Source organism: Sarcophilus harrisii, chromosome 5 (genome assembly GCF_902635505.1).
Source record: "Sarcophilus harrisii chromosome 5, mSarHar1.11, whole genome shotgun sequence".
Classification (NCBI taxonomy): Eukaryota; Metazoa; Chordata; class Mammalia; order Dasyuromorphia; family Dasyuridae; genus Sarcophilus; species Sarcophilus harrisii.
The window spans coordinates 119,820,224-119,844,530 of record NC_045430.1 but is presented as its reverse complement, the minus strand read 5'-3'; the positions used below and the strand labels follow the sequence as shown (position 1 = coordinate 119,844,530).

At 33.4% G+C, this 24,307-nt stretch overlaps 1 protein-coding gene across 1 annotated transcript in view; it reads right to left on the bottom strand.

The window, feature by feature from the left end:
- LOC111721097 (lymphoid-restricted membrane protein) overlaps positions 1–24,307 on the bottom strand; it is a 52,547-nt gene that overhangs the window by 12,729 nt on the left and 15,511 nt on the right. The window contains exons 5-12 of the mRNA XM_031940197.1: positions 20,387–20,457; positions 12,051–12,169; positions 10,509–10,559; positions 8,819–8,896; positions 6,004–6,060; positions 4,255–4,314; positions 4,097–4,161; positions 3,868–3,928 (exon numbers count right to left, since the gene is read on the bottom strand). Of these exons, the coding sequence (XP_031796057.1) occupies positions 3,868–3,928; positions 4,097–4,161; positions 4,255–4,314; positions 6,004–6,060; positions 8,819–8,896; positions 10,509–10,559; positions 12,051–12,169; positions 20,387–20,457 (562 nt within the window). The remainder of the gene's footprint in view (positions 1–3,867; positions 3,929–4,096; positions 4,162–4,254; positions 4,315–6,003; positions 6,061–8,818; positions 8,897–10,508; positions 10,560–12,050; positions 12,170–20,386; positions 20,458–24,307) is intronic.

Below are 24,307 nucleotides of genomic sequence, written 5' to 3'. Positions count from 1 at the left end.
CTCAAGAACTAATACTGACTTTTATTATCAAATATATGAAATAGGTATTAGCTGGTTTCCCCTCTACCACTACTTACATAACCTTCTTATTACTTTCCATGTTGACTCATCTGATCCAGTGAAGTCAATCTTTTTTTTATTATTAACTATCTGACTTTTCCAAAGCACACACTTAATTGCTCTTTTTTCCTCTCCTGGCTGCACCACTGTCTCATCTCCACAAAACTTTCTCTACCATGCTACAGAAATATCTTTGCCTCAGAAGCTCCATTTACCCCTGGAATATTTCTCACCTTGGAAATACCCATCTGCCTCTGTGGTCTCTCCCTCTGACTCTCTGGTTCCTTCAAAACCAGATATTTTAAGGAAGAGACTTTATTCCCCTCTACTCCTAATTCATGTCCAAAGGACTTTCTCTACTCTTTTCCTGTGCATGGTATCTTCATCTTCATCCTACTCTTTTTAGCTGCTGTTCTGTAATCTTCCAGCTTTAGATTGTAAACTCCTTGAAAGCAAGGACTGACTACCTGCTTGTATTTGTGTTCCCAGTACTTAGGATAGTATCTAGCATATTAACAAGTGCTTAATTTTTGCCTGGACTATTCAACAACAGTTTTTCAAGCTGAAATGCCTTTTCCTTCTTCCTTCTCTGTTACTCAATTAATGCGAAGGTACCCTCAAGATTCAGTTCAAAATTTCTTTCTCCTGATAAGCTTTCTCTAACTTTTTAATTTATGCCTGTTCAATATTTGGGATCATCCCATAGCCATAATTTCAGAACCTGTAGGCATTACAAAAGTCATTTTGTCCAACTCCCTCATTTTATAGATTAGTACACTGAGGTGCAGAAAAGTCAAGTAATTAACAAAGTTATGCAAAAAATAAGTACAGAATTGGGAGTTGGACCCATTTCCTAGGATTCTTAATCTAGTACCCTTTCAACAGCACCAAACTATTATATTGTATGCATACAAGAAACTTGTATGCACTTTATGGAAAACACTTTATACCTCTCTGTTGTTTTGTAACTATTTCATACTTACTGTATCCAACTTGACTATAACAGTGTCAGCTGGGCAGTACAGTGGAAAGACCACTGGCCCTGGAGCCAGAAAAAATCCAGACACAAGCTGCATTTAAAGTTCAAGGACCTAGGTTCAATCATAGCTCTGACACATTCTATCTATGTTCTGGTGAAACTCTTTCTCTCTTGGGGTGTGTCAGTTACCTCCAGCCTAAAGGAGAGGATTGGAGAAACATGCATGCCTGTGTGTATGAGAGAGAGAGAGAGAGAGAGAGAGAGAGAGAGAGAAAGACACAAAAAGAAAGGGAGAGGGAGAGAGAGAATGAGAGCGGTAGGGAAGGTGAGGGAGAGAGAGGAAGACACAGAGATACAGTGACTGAGACAGAAAGGGAGGGAGAAGAAAAGGGTGAGGCAAGGCGAGAGAGAGAGAGAGAGAAAGAGAGAGAGAGAGAGAGAGAGAGAGAGAGAGAGAGAGAGAGAGAGAGAGAGAGAGAGAGGAAAAAAGAAGAGACAGAGGAGAAGGGAAAAGGAGAGGAGGAAAAAGAGAAAGAGAGAAAAGGGGGAGAAAGAAAGAGAGGGAGAAGGAAAAAGAGAGAGAGATCCAAGAATAGATAGACTATGCTCAAAAAGGGTAGATTTTCCACTCATGCCCAAAAAGGGTAGATTTTCCAATCATGCCCAAAAAGGGTAGATTTTCCACTCATGCCCAAAAAGGGTAGGTTTTCCACTCACTTAAGTCAAGGTAGAACAATCAATCACTTGCTTGGATTATTTTAGGGATATTCTTAACTCAGACAAAGGTTGTACGAGATGGTCTGTGAGCATCCTACTTGCTCTAATCTATCATTTTATCATCTATTTCTGGTAATTCTGGAATACTTCTGGAAATTCTGGATATTCTGGAAATTCTGTGACATAGCGATACTTTCCTCCATAAGATGATGTGCTTGTTGACTGGAGAGACTTTCCAAATGAAGAACAGAGAGGATAAGGCACTGATTCAAAAGACAGCAGGATCCTTCACAATCTTACATATAGGTAGACCTAAATACTATGTGGCTATTTTCTTTTTTTTTTTTTTTCTTATTTTAAATCTAGGCAATTGGGGTTAAGTGACTTTCCTAGGGTCATGCAGCTAATAAGTATCATGTCTGAGGCCAGATTTGAACTTGGGACCTATTGGCCAAGCCAGTGCTCTTTTCACTGTACCACCTAGCTGCCCCATAGCTATTTTTAATTTTTAAATTCAAGGGGAAGAAAAATAAAAATGTGCAGAAGTTCTCGTTGCCTAACTCACACATGAGTAGAAAGCTGAGAGATCTCCATCTGTCTCTCTTCTTCCTATCCCAAATATTTTGGAAATATCACAATAGCTAATTTCATTCTTTTCCCTTAGAAAAGATTTACAGAGCACACATGGCAATTGGCTATCAGGTAGCCTATCTTACATCATAAAATGACTCACAGTTTTATGGTTACATTTAGAAATAAAGATTTATTGGGCTGGAATCTTGGCATAATTGCTTAGAGGATGAAAGGAAAGTATCAGAGTAGCAGACTGTGACAATTTTACTTAGTCTGACTTCTTGTGCTCATCATCATTTCCTTGTCATTCTGCATTTGAAATTAGAATGGCAGGAATCTAAGGCTGCTCTGGATGGCTTTAGAAATGGCTAACCCATGCAGCTTAGCAGGAGCACTTATCCTTCCTTCCTCTTCAAGTTGTCACCACAGCTAATTGTCCTATTAGTGTTATGATAGCTAGAATTTCTGATCCACTACAAGATGCTGCATACTTTATGCAGGTTATCCAGTTTGCAGAGGAACCTTATCACATATGTGTTATTACTGATTCCATCTTGTAGGTGAGAAAAGTGGGGCAGATATTAAATGACTTTCCTCGTCACACTGCTGGTAGGTATCTCAGGCAGGATTTGAACGGACTCCAAGTCCTTTAGAAGCCCTTTAAAGGCAGTGAAAACTAAATGTCAAAATTTCAATAGATTTGCAATGGAAAATGTGATTCACATCCAGAAGAAGAACTATGGAGGCTGAATGTGGATCAAAGCATAGTATTTTCAATTTTTGTTTATTTGTTTCTTCTTTCTCATTTTTTTTCCTTTTTGGTCTGATTTTTCTTACACAACATGACAAATATGGAAATATGTTTAAAAGAATTGCACATATTTAACCTATATCAAATTACTTGCTGCCTTGGGAAGGGGGAAAGTAAGGGAAGGAGAGAGAAAATTTGGAACAAAAAGTCTTACAAAAATTAAATGTTGAGAATGATTTTTACATGTATTTGGAAAATAAAATGTTGAAATTAAAAAAAAGAAAACCATATGCCAAGTAAAGCATTTCCTTACTTCCCTCCCTCCCTTTCTCCCTTCCTATCTTCCTCTCTTCCTCCCTTTCTGGAATATGGCCTTTGACTATTCTTATCAACAAATTATGGAAACACATTAAAAGTTACCTTAACTTGTAATGATGAGTGTGGTGAGAGAGAGCCTGGAGCTCTCTGCTAACTGTCTCATACATGTTTGTGAGATATTTGCAAAGTACATGATAATAATGCTCTGAGTTTTCATAATTTTGAATTTTAAGACATTTCTTAATATAGCAATTAACTATTTGTACCAAAATTTTAATAAAATCTAAGAATAAAACAACTGCAATTGGAAGACTCAATTGATTTACCATTTTTATTTATAGAATAAGCATTATTGACCAATTCTTAAAAGCAGGGTAGTATTCTACATTCAGTAAACAAGACACATACAACATTAAACTTCCACACAGGTGTGATCGATTTTGAAAAGTTCTAACTAAGAAGTGCATACCTCTGTAGGCTGAGCAAATATAAGTTCAGAGTACAGTGATTTCTCGCCTTCAGGACTGCACCTGTAAAATTGTTCATTGACATGCTGGTTGAATCCATTTCTTAAAAGCAAAAAAAACCAAAAAACAAACAAACAAAAAAAACAAACAAACAAAACAAATGACACACTGATGCTTTGGCTTATTACTGATACTTTCCAGGTCAAAAGAATGAGGTTGTATTATACTTACAAAAGGAGCTTCTCTTTTGATTTTTGCAGCTCATGCACGAGCTGATTTTTCTCCTTTCGTAGATTCTGGAATCACAGACATAATATGAGTTGAATTTCTTTATCAGTAGTTACATAAAAGCACATTTAAGCTCTCCAGTGATAAAACAACTGTGCTACCTCATTGGCTGTGCTGTATTCCACAAGGATTGACTTAAGGTTTTCTATGCGTAAATCTTTCTGTAAGGTTGAAAAGAGAGTTAATAGCAAAAGGCCTAATGGACTGACATGAATCAATTAGCAATTAAGTCCTACAGTACCAGGTGAACTGAATTTGCCTACTCCCCCTGAGACTCACTGTCAGCCTTGTGGCTTAAAAACAACACTTTAGTTACTATGAACCAAATGAGCTTAAAGTTTTGTATTAAAATTCTAGAGATGCTGTGAGCATAAAACAGATTTAAATAGTATAGAAGAGGTACCATATTGTAGTGATTAGAAAGCAGACCTCAGAATAAACAAGTTCTATCTGTGATACATGGTGGGTGTGTGAGATTGGGCAAGTCACTTAATCTCTCAATGTCACCCCCAGAAATTCTCTATGACTTTTAAGTTGCAGCAGGTGCCAGTTTACATTGGTGAAGGTAGTTTCACCACTGAAAATTCTTTATACCCAATGAAATCACAAATCTAATCAAGAAAAAAAAGATAGCAACAGTAAGACATCCTTTTTCTCTAACCATATTGTTCTCTGGCTCAATCTAGTGAGACGGACTTTTTTTTTTTCAGTCAGGGTGAAAAGTAGTTCTCTTGCAAAAGACAAACCCAGAAATTCAGATACCAAACTATAGTCATAACTGAATTCAAGATAAAATTAAGCTATATACACACCCAAGAAATTATTTATGATGTACCTAATACTAGCAATCATGTTTCCCTTAAAAATAATTCCATTCAAAGTGGTAAATAAAAGTCAGGAGTAACATAGAAAGACATACACAGAAACAGAAATAATCACTAGTATCTTAATGCCATAAAACAGATTGAACATAAATGTGGCTATAATATTTTGATTCTCCTTTAGTGACAAAAAGCAAAAATATTTCATCTCCAAATCTCCAAGATGTATGACCTTTAAAACTTCCTTTCTCTCAAGGAAAGACAAGTAAGAATATCAAATACTGCTCTATCCCACTGACTTTCCTCTATCAGTCAGTCAACAAGCATTCATTACATGCTTTTTATATGTCTAGGACTGAGCTTAGAAAGGATAAAAACAGTCCCTGCCCAAGAGGCAGTTCATTGAACTCATCAGAGTTCATTATTCAGAATACCTCTTGCTTTGGTTGTGCAACTTCCTCTGCTTCTAAGGCCACCTTAAGTCATCTCTCATCAGAATCTTGTATAGGGAGATGATCAGAGATCACCCAAATGGAATTAAAGTAAAATGCTAAGCAGAGTCAGGTTCACCCAATGGATAATGGATATTATTGCCTCAGATATTTATTAAATGTGTGACTCTGGGCAAACCATAGTCTTTCTGTACTTTACTCGCCTTATCTATAAAATGAAGGGGATGGGCTTGAGGCTTCTAAGGTTTTTTATCTAATTGTGATTATGATTTAATGACAAAGTCTTGCAACATTTTTTCCCCTCCAGTATTGCAATAGGACACATAATACATTTATGTTCACAAAAATGGAAAAAGGCACTCCAACTTTTTCAAATATAGAGATATATTTAAATTCATCCCAGGAGGATAAGTGAGGAAGATTTTTTCATAAATGATATGGAGAAATCTTATAACAGGCACATTAGAACTTAATTAACCATGAACTATTTTAATAGGTAATAAAAATTATGACTTACTCTGTCTTTACTATTTTTCTCCAAATCTAGACCATCATAACTTTTATTAAAAAAACCAACCTTATGCAGACTTGCATCTTTATTAAGAAAAGCATTCTCACACATGTACAGTTTCATCTGAAAAGAAACAAATATAAGGGAAGCCATTTCCCTGATTAGATTATCCCTGATTTTCCTCATTAGAAGAGAGCTCTCTCCCTCCTCAATTTCTTATTTGTCTCTGGTCCCTGCTATGAACTTCCCTCATTTTAAAATATATTATATGCATATGATATAAAAATATTTACCTTATTAATTTGAACCCTAATAGTGCCAATTGAAGTCCACTATGATAGTCCTGTGGTGAATGCAATGCTAAAAAATAATAAACATTTATTAAATGCCTATTATATACTGAGTTCTATATTGGGAATACGAAGATAAATATGAAACTTCTTGAAGAAGTTTATATTCAGATTGAGTAAAAAGCAATTGTGGAAGAAGGGAAAAAATAGCATTATGTATAACTCGGGCATCTCCTGCCATCTTATCCCTTGACTCACTTATCAAGAGTAGGAGTAATATTCTCCCATGCATAACATGGCTCTCTATCAGTGTGCTATCTTGGATTTTCCCGAGTACATCAAGATATTTTAGCAAGACCATATCTCCCATTACAGTTTTTAATAGTTAAACTGTTAAAACCATTTCTTATTTCTCTCTATAGTCTTCTGAGATAATGCCATGGCTAAGTGATAGGCCTTTCTTAAATGATCTTCCAACTTCCAACAATGAATGTCATGCTTATCATGGATAGATTTATCTTCGAATCTTCAGAGACCCCAAAGGAAAGTGTTCAGGCAAGTCATTATAGCTTTAAGAGGTCTGGGCCTAGTCCCAGGCAAAAAGCAACATATTTTCAACCTCCCTGACTTTCCATCACTTCAGTAATCAGTTTCTATTGCCACTTAAAGGGTAGCAGGTGAAGGCTGTTTAGACTTGTTCATAGCAACAATGGGGGTGTAAGATGGACTTCTGTGCAAACCCTATGATCATTTTTTTATTACTTCCCTTAGTACATGGAGTCTAACTGGGGAGGAGTACAGAGTGAATATTCTTAAGTATTAAAATTCTCTACTGTTAATTATTATTTTTTAAAGTTTACCTTGTTTGGAAGTCAATCTTATTCTGTTAAGAGGTACTTTTGCACATCAGATACATATGTCCTTTTGGGGGTGAGGTTGGGTTGGAGGAATATAAAATAGTTTGGAAATGCTACCTTGCTGATCTTGTAACTAATATCTATCCCCTAGTACTCCTTGAGGAGTACTGCCATATTTATTTTGTTTTGAGTTGATTTGATGTTTTTATATAGGAATGCTTTTATTCAGGCATGCTGAAAAACCTCAGCCAATTGAAACAGATTTCCCATCTGACATTATTTCACTTTACCTTCTATGACTTTAAAGACTTTATAGTCTAAAACTTTTACATAATTATGATGTGGACATTCCTTACTCCACAGAGGCCCAGCTGCAACTTATGTAGTTTTAGATGTATGTGTCTAAGAAAATAACTAGAATGTAATTATCATTTAGGATACATTGCCCAACCCAGAAAAACATCTCATATCATTAGAGAGAATGTGATATGTCTTAAAAGTATTTGAACAACTCTTATGTGAAACAGGTGCTAGGAAGTAGAACCAGGAGAAATGGGCTGAAGATGCTAAAAGAAAATGTAGGCTTTATATATAGAAAAAAAATTACTTAATACTTAGAGAACAACTCCAAAAACTCTTAGGTAGAAGTGAGTATCACCTCATAGAAATCTACTTGCAAAGACTGGATGACTGCTTATTGCATATATTGTAGAGAGGAATATTATTTAGGAATGGATTAGGCTAGATGACCTCTGAGGGCTTATCTAATTCTGAGACTATGAATTTTTTTTCAGTGTTATCTCATTTCCTTTCAAAAAGAAGAAAATTTTTTTGTGATAGCTAGAAAACTCACATTTTCTTGGGGAAAATAAGTGATACATATATATGTATGTACATATACATTTCAAATTTATAACCAATCAACAAGTGTAAGACAAGAGCTGCCTCTTCCCTTTCAAGTTTGGAGTCAGCTGTAAGAAGCACAACTTAAAAAAAAGTCTTTGACTTTTTTACAAAAAGATCATTGTAAAAATATTGAATGCTATTTAAACTCAAAACAAACATACTTAAATAATAATATAACAATATAAACGATCCTTCTATATTTGCATAAAATGAATATAGGTCTTCAGTCCATACACAGGGAAAAGGCAAATAGTAATTTAAAAACTGGCATCCTAATGTGTTCCATTAGTTGGGATAGTCATTACTATGTTAAGTACATACTCATAACTATTATCAAGTGATAATATTACCACTTGAAAATATTCAGGGAATCTGGATCCCTTTTAGGAAATAAAAAATTTCTGAATTCCACATATGTTTCAGATAGATTCTAATATAGTATAAGGAAAGTAATTTCGGTTTAAATAAATGATTTTAAATAATTTAACATAATTCAAATTAATTAATCAATTATTCCTTTCTATTTATTGTAAACTACATATCTAGACATATATCATATACACAGACTTCTATTAACCACATCAGTGTCAGGTTTTCTAGTTCCTTCACCATTCCCTCTTTATAGGGGTATGAGTTATATAATCCTTAATCTGAAGCAATTTACAATGATAAATGTATTCTTTCTAATAATAATAATAACTTCTATCCCAGTTTTCAAATAATTGGTAGGTAAATTTCAACTATTAAAATTAAAGGCAAGAATTTCAATGTCAGCAGGTATACCACTATCAGAAGAAAATGTTTTACCAGTATTTGGGATGTGCTTACTTGGTGTTCAATCTCACGTTTAGTCAATTCTTTAATCTTCCTTTTCAATCTATCTATATCCATGACATTCCTTGTATTCTAATTAAAAAAAAATACACACAAACATGTCTACAAAATTGTCTGGAAAGAAAACACTAATCTTTGAAAGTTATAAAAATACTGAAGCTTCAATGATTTAAATTACTTCTAGATTAAATTTTTGTGATTTTATTGACATTACTCTTAGATTAGGATATTTGCTCTACCAATGCAGGTTGGGAATTCCTCTGCAATTTTGTTTTAGTTTCCTAGAATATTGAAAGATTAAGAGGTCTTTCCAGGGTCACACAGCCAATAAGTGCTAGGAGGCAGAACTTGAACACAGGTTTTCTTGGATTTAAGACCATCTCTAGCTGCAATATTTTACTTCATAAAACTTTGATGGTCCTAAATTTCATATATTTGGTTATTTCACCGATGAAAATCACAAGCTCTCCATGCCTTCTTAACTCTACACAATTTTTTGTCCATGTTTTTAATATACAACATATTTTTCATTTTCACTCTTGTACTGGTAAATTATTTCTTTTGGAAGTCACCAAAGCCTAATATTTTAGAGGAAGATGACTATCAATTAAATAAAGGAAACAATTTTGGATGTTATTCTTCACTGTAAATCAATCTCTTAACTCCACACCTCTCCCTTCAATCAGGCACAGCTGAAAATATTTCCCAGTATAAAGCGATAATTACAGGGCTATGAAGTGATTTAGAAATTGTTTCTCCATTTCCCTTTCTTATACTTCTCTCCCTTCTGTTCCCCCTAAACAACTTTAGATTTAATATAATGCAGTGATCCTATTTTTTCACTTAATGGATCTCACTTGAGGATTTGGGTTGTTAAGAAAAATAATGAGACTTCAGTTCTAGTAACATGATGTTATGGGTTCTTCTCCCTCTCCAGATATTTACCCACTCTACTGGGGCAGTCTTAAGTCAAATACCTGGCTCATCTTTTGCATATCTCATCAAAACAGTTAGCAGAGAAAGGTAGTCCTCAAATCCATAGGCTATACACAGGCAAAATGAGAAATATTTAACCACAATTGAGCTTTAAGAGTTATTGACAGGGAATTTGACTTTTCCATAAAAGTCATAGCAAATCTATATATTTTCTTGCTTTTTTTTTTTACTATTTGAAAATACTTCTTCATATTCTTCTTTTAAAATTCCAAAAATATCTCATTTATTAGAAACTCATTAGTTAAGATTTACTTATTCACAGCTAACAATTATTAAGCATTAGTACAAAGTACTCTGCTCAGTGCTGTGAGGGATGAAAAGAAGAAAGAAATTATCTCTGTCCTCTCATATTTTACAGCATAATTAAAAGTCCCTCTGAATAACAGGGCTTGCTTTCAACACTAGTTGAATTTTCTTCGTCTTCTAACCAGATGTCAAGACAAATTTCCATCATCTTCAACTTTTTCCCCTTAAATTCCATTTCCTTAGAGGTGGCAGAGACCTGATACTTTCTCTCAGTTCACATGTAAAAATTTTATCCTTTCCAGTTACCACCCCACAAATGGACAGAACCAGTAGCCCCCCCCCACACAAATTAATACATCCACTATTAGTAATTTTGCTATGTTCACTCATTATGTGATCTTTCTATATTTGTTTATACCAGTGTTTCACATGTTTAACATACCTCCTTCTGAAGATACTGGATTTTAAGAATCAAGGCCTGATTTTCTCTTTCCTGGTCATTTGGGGGGAAATGAAAATACTCAAGTGATTTAAGAAATCATATATACTTTTTTGGCAAAAATTCATAAAAGTATACCTATTTCGAATCTAAACTAATTTTTAAAGATATCAACACACCACATGGTAGTTAGTGTAAAGCTTCACTAAAGGCAATGTAATTCCTAGGCTTCTAGAAGTCCACTCATCCTTATAGGCTTTATCTATATCTAAGATAATGAGAAACAACAAACAAAGCTTCTACGGTTCTTTAGTTGCATTTTCTGGCCTTATTTCTTCCCCTAATAACTTTACCAGAAGGAGTTGTGATCCAGACTATGAAAAAAGCACCCTGGAAACAGATATGAATGTACTACCTATTTCAAGTTCCATTTCTTAGATTCAACTATATGTGAATCTGAGCATCAGAAGTTTATATTCCAAATCCCAACTTGCAAATTGTCAGAGAATTGAAGTTAATAAGCCAGAGTTGTTCAATGGGAGACTGTACAACTTGTCAAGTCAGTCTTTCCTATAGTAAAGTCTTACAGAATCATATGGTTTTAGAGCTAGAATAAAATTTCCTTATTTTATAGATGAGGAAACTGAGTCCTTGCAATATTGCCTAAAGTTACTTAATTAGTATCAGAACAGGGACTCTAATATAATTCTTCTGATTTCCTGGTAAATGCTTTCTCCATTATGCTATATTAACTTAAAGATAAATGGATTTTAATATCTTTCTCATCCTGCAAACAAATTTATTTTTACAAGCCTGAAAAGCTTTCACTTCTATATTTAACAGTATTAGCATGACAATATATTTAATAATCAGCCAATTATTATTTAGTAAGTACTCCAATGTTTGATAGGCACTGAGGGAGGAACTGGAAAAATGACAAAAAATGAAACAAAAATGATAGCAGTAACCACTCATTTGAAATGGAAAGTTAAAATGGAACACCTATATTGAATCTAGGCAATAATTTGAGTTCTTATTAAAAATGTTTTTTTCCCTAAAGAGCATGATTTAAAGACTAGTCTAGCTAACTTTTCTTGTGCCCTAGAACTTTAATCGTTCAATCCTTCACTAATTTGCATTCTTATTGTAGTAAAAAACAAATTAGTGAAACCTAAAAAAAGCTTAGAAGTACTGGAACACCTCACCCTTTTTTAATTATGTCCTGTGAAGAAATGAAAATTTGACAGGCAAATCAATGGCAGAATCATATTTGAATGGTTTTCAGGTACCAAATGTTTATTCAAGTATCTTTGGACCATAAGCCCATACTAGACAGTCTGTGAATGTTCTAAACTTTCATAGATAAAAGTTTGATGTAAGTGCTTTGTAGGAAATACAGGTCTAAGTTGGGAAGATTAGTTACATGTTTATTTTTTTCTCCTATTCATCTATTAGACTAGGTTGACTAGTTGTCTCTCTTGTAAATGTTATCATGAAAGTGACAATTCATATTTTTGATGTTTAAAAGGTAACTGGGTCACTTACTGACTGTTTATATTGAGTTAGTATCTTAGTTTTCTCCTCTTCTGAGACATTCAAGTTAATTTTCAGTTCCTCCAATTCTTCTTTTAAAAAAATGTGTTCTCGCAGTAGACTGTAGGACACTGGAAAAAATTGCAAGCACAATGTCAAATATAACTTTCACAACTATTAATATAAGCACAGAACTATTTTTGGATAAGCACTAAAAACTACTAAGACCTTATGCCAGATGTTGAACAAAGTTATTAATGTGCCCAGTAATTCTAGGGAGGGCTAATTCACAAATTGTAGAAAAGGCTATTAAGGAAACAGATTTTTCAAGGTAACTTCTTTCTTAGACCTTAAGATCACCAGAAAAATTATATTCCTGGGATTAAGATTCATTGGAGGAAAGCTTTTCAAATCTACTATGGTTTGCTGATACTTTTATCCCAAAGGAAGCCTTAAAATTTTATCTTTGTACCTCTGACTCCCCCAAATAGGATGATGCTAGAAGACTCCCACTATGGGTCTTTATATTCCTACCTCATTCAACTAAATTTGTCTAAAAAAAGTACTTTGAGTTTATGTTTTATTCTATTTATGTCCCTTAGCAAAATTGCCAGTTTAGACGGATGGGAAACAGCAGGATCTTTTAAAGTTAACATACCAAACTGTTTTTTTTTTAATTTTTTATGAATAAACTTTTGTTTTTACTTCATCTTCATTTCTCAGTTTCTTTCTCCTTTTTACTAAGCGAGCTGTGCCTTACAACACAGGACATAGGAAGACAAAAAGAGCAGTTTCTAAAAAGTAACCAAAACATTAACTAAGTCTTTTGGAATATACAAACATCCCTTGTCCACAGTCCCCCACTACTAGAAAGAAAGGGAAAAAGTTTATTTTTTCTTCTCTTCTCCAGGACCATGGTTAGTCATCATAATTGTGCAGCATATGCTATTTTTAAATGTTATCTTTTCCATTTATATTGTTGTAATTGTACATATTGTTTTTCTGTTTCTACTTGTTTCAAAATCACCAATTCATATCTTCCTGTGCTTTTCTGAGTTTTCCATATTCATTATTTCTTAAGGAGCAATAATACTTATTATATCCATGGTTAACATTATCCAGACTAGCCAATGGTGGGTACCAGCTTTCTTTCCAGTTCATGGAATTTGGTTTGATCATCCCCACAAGAAGGTCCAAAGAGATGAAAAGTTTGTTGCTTGGGTGACCACATGCTTTTGGATATACAACTTACACAGCTTGTCCATTATGCCTATCTGGGACAGACATAAAAGACATAAAAGGAGTTAGGTCTAGAGTTGAAAAAAGAAGAGGAGAGCAGGCTGGATTTCCTTTGGGAAACTGCTAAACTCTTTTAATGACCTTTTCTTTAGCATAAAAGCAAAGGCCCACTATTAAACACCAATATCCTATTAGTATTACTGTAAGATAACACAACATGCAAATACAAGTGCCAAAAAATTAAAAATCAGTTTCATGAAGAGAGCAATGAAGAGATATATGGTTGTATAAGCAAGCCATAACAATAACCATTGAAGCTCTTCAAAGAACAACAGTAAAAGACATAAATAATGAATTGTGTAATAGAAAATATGGAATGGTCACACTGTCAAGATAAGAGATGACATATTGATTGTCTTAATGTTCTATTTGTAACATTGTGGAACCAAGAGAAAGGGAGGAAGGAATCTAGCTCTTTAGGTACTTTAGACAAGGATGAGAGTTGTGCAAAATAGACAGGTCTGAATGGATGATATCATACATCTTTGAGAGATCTTTCCTTCTGTCTCTGTGTTACCTGTGTGCTGGTAGCATGTCATAATCAAATAAATTTTTGATAGAGAATATTAGCAGACAAAGCCTATTCATAAATGGAAGTTGAACACCTTTCAATTTCATACAATCTTTGAACAGGAAGTCATCTTCCTGCTCATTTAGTCAACACATACTTAAATAAACACTCTTCTCATCAGCATTTTCCAATAAGTAATGATCCATATTTTCTTGAAAGTTTCTCAGAGTAATCTACTACCTCTCAACATAGCTCACTTTACTTTCCATAGATCTATTAGAAAGTTCTCCCTTATAATAAACCTAAATGTACCTTTCTGAACTTTCCACTCATTGTTTCTACTTTTTCATATCTGAGGCCAAAGTAAATGAAAAAAAACATATATAATTCCTTGTTCACAGAAAAATCCATCAAATACTTATGTCTATTGTTGTGTAATCCTGTGATTCTGCAAGGCCAGTCACTGACCCTCTCTGTTGTTTCTTGCACAAGACTCACTATCTTTTGACTATAAATTTTCACTGGCTTTCCCTCATGCCTGGAACTCTCTCCCTTCTCATCTCTCCTTCCTGGCTTCCTTGGTTTTAAGTCTCAACTAAAATTCTTCTACCAGAAGTATTCCCTCTATTCATTATTTCAAACTTATCCTGGATATTTTATCTGCACATAGTTGTTTTCATATTTTTCCTTCATTAAACTATGAGATCTTTGAGAATAGGGACTGTATTTTTGTCCTTCCTTGTTTCTCCAGTAGTTAGCCCAGAAGATAGTAAGTGCTAATAAATGCTTGTTGAGTTGGACCCCATAATACTACTAATTGGGTGCAATATTTAATCAATACCAAGAATAGCCCACATCTCCCTTATCGTCTAGAAATATAGCAAGAGACTTGCATGAACTGACACTGAACAAAGTGAGTAGAACCAAGAGAACATTGTACACAGCAACAAGATTATGTGATGATCAACTGTGATGGATGTGGCTCTTTTCAACAATGAGGTGATTCAGATCAATTCCAATAGACTTGTGATGGAGAAAGCCATTTGCATTCAGAGAGCGAACTGAATATGAATCACAACATAATATTTTCACCTTTTTGTTGTCTGCTTGCTTTTTTCCCTTTCTCATTTTTTTCCTTTTTGATCTGATTTTTCTTATGCAGCATGATAAATATGGAATTATGATTAGAAGAAATGCATATGTTTAACCTATATTGGATTATGTGCTGTCTGGGGAAGGTGATGGAAGAAGGGAAGGGGAAAGATTTGGAACAGAAGAATGAATGTTGAAAACTGTCTTTTCATGTATTTTGAAAATAAAATGCTATTATCAATAAAGCATGAAAAAATTTATCAAATGCTTCACTATAACTTAGGTGAAAAATTAGCATATTCTCCTGAATTGTAAACTTATTAACTCTATCAAAAAAGGAAATTAGGTTAATTTAGTATGACATTTTCAAATGAAATCATATTGAATATTTGTGATTACCCTTTCTTTTCTATAAATTCACTAACCATCATTGAATTTTCATAGAAGTTAAGTCAAACTCATTAGTCTATAATTTACCAACCAACCTCTGCTCCCACCATTTGAAAATTGGGACATTTGTTTCCATTCTTGAAGCACATCTCCCATGATTCTTCATGTGCTATTGCTATCTGCTAGTTTTTAGTTTTCTGGGTTGTGTTGTATCTGAGTGTAGCACCTTGAACTTATTAAAGATACTTAGGTACTGTCTTGTTATCTGTCTCCTTATTTATCTTTGGTTTTAATTTCATATAACTCATTTAGTTCTCTTTTTTCTAGTCTGAAATCATTCTCCTTGGCAAAGATAAAAGAAGCAAAATTAATTTTGAGTCATTCTGTAATCTCATCATTATCATTTATCATGTTCTATCTACCCTCAAAAGAAAGACTCTTATTCACATGTTTGATCCTTTTCTTTTCTATAATATAAATTTAAAAATTCCTATTCTGTTTTCTAAGCACTATTCTATAGCCTAGGCTCATTCTGAACTTTATCAACCCTGACATTATTCTTACAGGATCATGCCACATTTTATGTTCATCCTCAGTTACCTGTCATTGCTTCCATATTCAAAAAGAAAAACAAAACAAATTTTTAAAAAACCCACTGGTTTGGAGTTACCTAAATTTCTCTATCTATCTTTTAAAACAGTTTCCTCTTTCTTACTGAAATCTAATATCTTTGAGTTTTCAAAACTTCATTCTTGAGAGATTTTTATGATAGATCACTATTATATTCCTTATAGAATTTTAGGGCATGGTATGTTACCTATCATTTTTCTGCATGCTTTGAAATTTGCTCTCCCAAAATCTAGGGTGTATATTGAACTTCACTCAGCTTTCTTCTCTTTTTGTATGTTTTATTTTAAGAGTTTGTGGCTACTTCTCCCCTAAGATCCACATTATTTATGATGCAGCATCTAGTTCTTCCTTATCAGCAAGAATCACATCCAGAATGATAGTTCCCTTTCTTAGTTCCTCCACCTTTTGAAAGATAAAATCATTCACAAAAGAGGACAAGGAATTATTAATTGTTCTTCCTTTGGCAGAAAGAGAGCACCAGATAACTTAAGTCCCCCACAACTACCTCTGTATGCTTTCATGCTTCCATGTTAGACCCAGGATATTTCCTGAACTTCTTGTCAGTTTCCTACTTTTGTCCAATTTGTATTCAATACATTTCTACAATATTATTGCTTCTGATTCTCCCTTTATTAATTGTTATCCAAATATTTTCCACCATACTTTCACCCTATTTTTAAAAGTTTTTTTCTTTTCTTAAATTCTTGAATATTCCTTCCTGCTACCCTTGCCCTTCCCTGCCACTCCCATATACATGTGTGCTCTGATCCTCTACATACTCAATATTTATGATTTCACAAATATGTATTGCACATTATTTATAACATAGAGGTTAAGGTTATATGTATATAAATTATTTAACATATACATGCATATGCATATGGACACATGCATATATATGTGTGTGTATGTTGAAAATGACATGCACAAATGCATGCAAGACATATTTTGTTTACCCTTTTGATTTTCAGTAATATTTACCTTATTTCTATTAGGCGTTTCATCTGATCAAGTCTCAATACTGTTTCTCAAGCTACATTTTCTTCCTTGCATTAGGATTACAAATTATACATATTTTGTGTGTACTGTCATCTGAGAACATGACTTTTATTTTTGTCTCTTACCTTGGATTTTTTTCTACTTGTAAATTACTGGATATCAATGCTATTCTTCCTATACTCTAAATATTCTTTATGGTATCCAGCTTTGAAGATATACACAGGCAACTTTCATCTAACTCAATTTTCTTTACCCTCTTATTTATTTTTAAAGTAAAACATATGCTTTAAAAATATCCCTTCCATCACCATTTCCCACCACTGAACAATTAAAAATATCTTTCAATGTATATTTACATTCTCTAGGAAAAAAATTTCCACCTAAATTATGTCTAAAAAATGTATATTTCTGTATTTTAAGTTCATCACCTCTCTGTTAGAAGTTGAATATATGTTTAATTTTAATTCTTTTAGACTTGTGATTTAACTTTTCATTGATCAGGGCTTTGTGAAGGTTTTTTATTTATAATAGTTATTATTGTTTAAATTGATTTAGTTCTGATCACTTCACTTTGGATCAGTTCAAGATCTTTCCATTTACTCTGAAACTATCCATTTCACCATTTCTCATGGTACAACAATATCCCATTACATTCATATATCATAATTTATTCAGTTATTCTCCATAATATTTGGGTAAAAATCAATGGAAAGAGAATCAGAAGTAATAATATTGTGTAAATGTATTAAATACCATCTGGACAGAAAGAGAAAACTGACAAGAAGTTTAGAAAAACATTCCCATCTCTTAATTTCCAATTTTGGAGTATCATGAAAGAATGACTATAAATGTTTTGGTACATATAAACCCTTTTCCTCTTTCTTTGATTTATTTGAAATATAAACCCAGCTGTGTTATATCTGGGCCAAAGCGTATACATAGTTTGGTAGCTACTTGGGCATAATCACTTTCCAAAATTGCTTTCCAAAATGGCTGGGCCAATTCACAGCTCCACCAATAGAGCATTAGTGCAAGTTATTTTTTCTCTTGTGTCTCCTCCAATATTTATTATTTTCCTCTTTTCTCATCTTTGACAATCTGACAAGTATGAGGTGGAATCTCAAAGCAGCTTTAATTTACACTTATCTACTTAATAGTGTCAGAGCATTTTTTCATGATCATTGATATAGCTTAGATCTCACTCTTTGAAAAATGCCCTTTCATATTCTTTGACCATTTAGGGAATGGTTCAAAATCTTACAAAGCTTAATTTGCTTCTTGGCCTTTATTGGAGCAATGTGTTACAAATATTTTTCCTAGGTGATTGTTCTCCTAATTTTTGCTACATCAGAATATTTGTGTAAAAATGATCCTTTCACTTCCTTATTCATGAATCCTTCCCTATGTATAGATTTTCCTTGCTCCTCTCTATTGTTTGTGATATGATTTGATAGTATATTTATGACATCTAGGGAGATGCATTTTGGCCCTCCAACTTTTCCCCTATACTATCCTGATCAATAGGTGCCTCATATGGCCCACTATATCTATGGTTTCAAAACCAAAACGACTCTTTTTAGTCACCACTCTGACATATGTTTTTCTCTTTTGTTAGAATATAAACTTTTGGGTGGAAAGAAACTGTTTAAACACATTTTTAAAGCATTAATTCATCCATATATTTATTCTTTATTTTTTCCCTCTCCTCTTCCAAAAAATAAAATTTCTGCTACTCCTCACTAGGTACATCCTATCTTTGGTCAATCAATAATCCATCATTCTTCAATTTTGAGCCATGGATTAGAAACCCAAGTCCCTTTCTCAGATATCATTTTCTTAAGTAATTTACTGAGGAAATATCCACACACATATTCTAGAAATGCTTTACAATAATAACAATTATAATAATGATAATCTTATCAACTAGTACTTATCTCATACCCATGTGTTAAGCACTTTACAAATCTCATTTGAATCACACCAAAAACCTGTTGAGTGGGTGCTATTATTATTCCCATTTTATAGGTGAGGGAAGTGAGGCAAGCAATATAGCTTTTTGTAATTTCATAGCACTACAAGTAATTTGGCATAATTGGGAATAATATGGATGGGCCAAATTCTTTGACTTGAAGGGCCTTTTTTTTCTTCCCAATTCCTTTCACACCAAACAAGGCCTAGAGTATATTCATAGATTTAAATCTTTTTCAAGAAATTGACTCACTGCTCAGCTGTCATCATCATCATGAAATCAAGCTTCCTGGATTTTCAGGGATCATTCTTAAAACATGGATTTTATCCTGTCATTGCTTATAACTTTTTCACAGCTGCCTTCTGTCACTCTGGGATATTCTACTACTAATAAAATTTGATTCTTTTAGATATCAAGTGAAGTCATTTGAATGAAAAATTGGGCTCTGTGAAAGAGACAGTATAAATATAAATAAGTAGTGAATTTAAATTAGATTCTTTATTACAATAAATATTTATTTTTTCTCGATTATGTGTAAATAAAAAATGTTAACATTCTTTTTCTTAAATTTTGAATTCTGTTTGGTTTCCCTCTTTTCCTCTACTCTTTTCTTCTTGAGAAGGCTACATATGAAAACAAAGATTCCAGTGAATCTTTGTAATCTTAACTGAATTTGACTATTGAATTAGCTTAAATTAATTGGGAAAATAGAGCTAGAGCTAGTGAGGATGCCAGAGCCAATTTACATTTCTCTACTGTTTTAAAGTTTCCAAAATACCTTTCTCTTAGAACTGCTAGTTCCATCTCTCCTTCATGTTAAAAGAGATAATAATTGTAAAGTGCTTAGCACAGTATCTGGCATGAATTAAATGCTTTATAAATGTTAATTGTTATTATTATTTAACTTTTTATTTTTCTCTTTATGTTTTTCCCCATATATATTTATGTACACACTTGCTTCTCTTGTTAGAATACAAACTCCTTGTGAATAGGGATTATTTTATTGACTACATCTGTAATTTCAGCGCCTAGCACAGTGCCTGCTACATAATAGGCACTTTAAAAAATTTATTGATTGGTTAAATGACTGAATGAACTTTGTGATACATAATAACAGTATTATCATCCTCATTTGATAGATGAGGAAATTGAGTCTCTGTGTAATCAAATGATTTGTTCAGAATCACAATGTCAGATTAAGATTTTACACACATGAAAAAATATATTCATTATAAATTGGTCAGAATATTTCAAGTAGAAATATTTCAAACATCAAAAGTAATCATACTTACAAGTCATCTTTATACATATCTCCACCAAAAGCCTCAAAGCTCTCTGATGTGATATTTACTGTATTTGAGGTCATCTTAACTAAAATACATAAAAAATGCAGGGTAAAGACTTTTAAAAAAACTTAGGAAATGGACAGAAAATTCTACATAGATATAAATATTGTACCTGACTTCTGGCTATGCCATATTTTACAGACAGAATCTTTTGCAGAGCTCATTTCATTCTTCCCCTTTCCCCTGTAATAAGAACAAAACCAGCAATTTAGAAACATTTTGGTATCTCAAAACTTGGATCTTCTCTATGTGGTAAATTTTACATTAATATATAGTTGTTCTATATTGAATTCAGAAGAGTAATGATCTTGAGTCTTACTGGCATTTTCTAAGTCTTTAGCCAAATCTGATTAATTCAATCAACATGGTATTTATTTTTTATTTTTAATTCATGAAATAGAACAAGTATATCCATAACATTGTACAATATAAAAGATGATCACTATATACAACTTGCTTTTCTTTTCAAATATACAACACATTTTTCATGTAAATTTCTTTTTTTTCTTTCTGCCCTTCTTCCATTCAACATGTAATTGTTAAGTACTTAAATATACAAATTATTCTATGTTAGGTAAGGAATGGAATGAAAAAGAATACAAGGAAGAGTTTCTACTTTCTGGGAATTTGCAGACTAGTTGCAGAGACCAAGCACACTAAGAAATAGTCTATTATAGTGGAACAAGTAATACACTGGAAAGTCAAGAAAACTTGAGATAAGTCTCAGCTCTGACATTTAGTTTCTATGTGATCTAAGGCAAATTGCTCCCTTAAGTTCTTTATAGATCCTAACGAGGAACCAAGCTTCCTGGGAGAAATAAGACTGGATGTGTGCTGGATGATCCAAAAACCATTGACACTGACCACCATATTCCAATGGGCCCTGAAGATCGGTCAAGTCAGAACTTTGTCTCATATATTTTTTATGCTGATTGATTTTGTTTATTTTTATTATTAACTTTTTTATTTTCAAAACATATGCATAGATAATTTTCAACATTCACCCTTGCAAAACCTTGTGTTCCAAATTTTTTCCTTCTCTTCCCCATCCTCCTTCCCCTAGATTTCAAGTAATCCAATATGTTTTTAAACATGTACAGTTCTTCTATAGATATTTCCACAATTATCATACTGCACAAAAAAATCAGAGCAAAGCGAAAAAAATAAGAAAGAAAATAAAATACAAGCAAACAGCAATAAAAAGAGAGAAATGCTATATTGTAATCCACTCTCAGTTCCTATATTCTTCTCTCTGAGTGTAGATGACTTTCTTTATCACAAGACCATTGGAACTGGACTGCATCACCTAACTGTTGAAAACAGCCATGTCCATCAGAATCGATCATCATATAATCTTGCTGTTGCTATGTACAATGATCTCCTGGTTCTGCTCACTTCAGTTAGCATCAGTTCATATAAGTCTCTCCAGGCCTTTTTGAAATCATCCTGCTGATCATTTCTTATAGAAAAATAATATTCCATAATAGTTATATAACATTTCTTGTTCAGCTATTTTTCAACTGAGGGGCTATTTTTCAACTCAGTTCCTAGTTTCTTGCCACTACAAAAAGGGCTGCCACAAACATTTTTGCACATGTGGGTTCCTTTCACTTCTTTATGATCTCTTTGAGATACAAACCCAGTAGAAACACTGATGGATCAAAGAGCATGTACATTTGCCCTTTGGGCATAATTCCAAATTTATCTCCAGAATGGTTGAATAAATTCACAACTTCACCAACAATTCGTGTCCCAGTTTTTTTCATATCCTCTCCAACATTCGTCATTATCTTTTCCTGTCATCTTAGCCAATCTGAAAGGTGTGTAGTGGTATCTCAGAGTTGTCTTAATTTGCATTTCTCTGAACAATAATGATTTAAAGCACCTTTTCATATGACTAAAAATGGTTTCAATTTCTTCCTGGAAGTCATCTGTTTATATCCTTTGACCATTTATCATTTGGAAAATGGCATGAATTCTCAGGAATTTGAATCAATTCTCTATATATTTTAGAAATAAGGTCTTTATCTGAACCTTTGAATGTAAAAATTTCCCCCCAGTTTATTGCTTCCCTTCTAATCTTGTTGTTTGGAATTGGTTTGTTTGTACAAAAATTTTTTTAACATTAAGTTAATTAATAATCAAAATTATCCATTTTGTATTCAATCATGTACTTCAGTTCTTCTTGGGTCACAAGTTCCTTTCTTCTCCACAGAGAGAGGTAAACTATCCTTTGTTTTTCTAATTTGTTTATTGTTTAAATGATGAACCCATTTAGACCTTATCTTGCTTTAGGGTATTAGATATGGGTCAATGCCTAGTTTCTTCCCTACTAATTTCCAATTTTCCCAGCAATTTTTGTCAAATAGTGAGTTCTTATCCCCAAATCAACTGCTCTATTTCTTAGCCAGTACCAAATGGTTTTGATGACCTCTGCTTTATATAATATAGTTTTAGGTCTGGTATAGCTAGGCTACCTTCATTTGCATTTTTTTCATTAATTCCCTTGAAATTCTTGATCTTTTGTTCTTCCAGATGAATTATGTCTCATATTTTGCAGAAAAAACTAAAGTCATTCACTATGACCTCTTTTTCTTTTTCCTCATCTATTACTTAGTTGCTTTCTACTACTTCCCTCATTTATCCCTAGCCTTACTCCTTACCAAGGCTAACACTTCCACTTGATCAAGGAATCCTATTCCATTCCAATTCCTCTAACAGACTGCTCCTTCTGTCATCCCCATTGTATTGTATTTTTCATTTCTGTATCCACTAACTTACTGCCTACAAATATGCCCATGTTTTTTCCTATACTAAAAAAATTTCCCTTGACTTTTCCATCTCTACTATTGTTCTATATATCTTCTGCATTTCATAGCTAAACTCAAAAAGGTTATCTATCATTGATGCCTCTTGTTTTTCTCCTCTCACTCTCTTCTTAAATTCCTTACTGTTTGACTTCTGATCTTATTATTCCACTAAAATTACTTTCTCCAAAGTTATTATCTTTTATGTGCCAAATTCAATAGCATAATACTCTATTCTAGTTCTTCTTGACTTTTCTGTGATCTCTGATACTTTCTAATACTTCTCCCTCTTTAATATTCTCTTCTTTTTAGATTTTAGGGACAGCATTTTTTCCTGGTTTTCCTCGTATCTTTCTGAGCTCTCCTTCTCTGTCTACTTTGCTGGAGATGGGATAGAATTCTGAGGGGGCCCTTAGAGTTAGAGGGTATGCTCTTGGTTCTATGCTACCTTTTCTCTCTTTTTTCTATACTACTTCACTTGGTAATCTCATCAGTCCCTATTTAATTATTATTTATATGTTGTCCCTATCTCTCTGCTAATTGTTAATCTCAAATCTCCAATTACTTTTCAGAAATCTCAAACTGGATGTCCAGTAGACATCTTAAGCTCATTATGTCCCAAATGGAACTCATTATTCCCCCAAAATTTTCCCCATATTCTAACTTCCTATTACTGTAGAGAGCATTACCATCTAACCAGTGCCTGAGGTAAGTATCATTCTTCATTAATTGATGAAAGGAGATAGCCCAGTATTTTCAATTCAAGAACCTTGGGAATAGTAGTGATCTCTAGGCCAATGGGCCTAGTTTCCAACTTAGCTCTACAGCCAATATTGAGAGAACAAATCATCTTGGAGGACTCCAACATCCTCATTACCATTAGCAAAAGCTGTTGTCAAACAATCACCAATGGAAAGATGAGCCCAGGGGGTAGAATAGCCCTCTTAGTGGTAAAGAAACTCTCAAAGCCAAAATCTGGGAAGGCAACTCCAGTGGAAAATGGAGCAGCATCTTACTTCCATTATTGTTAATTTGGATATTTCTAATAGTCAAATAGTCAAAAGTCATTTCCTCAAAGTCATCCATAAAACAATATTGCTATTACTTTACACAATGTTCTCCTGATTCTGCTCACTTTGCTTTTCATTATTTCATGAAGCTTTTACCAAGGTTTTTCAAGATCATTGACTCATCATCTCCAATAACATAGCAGCATTCTATCACAA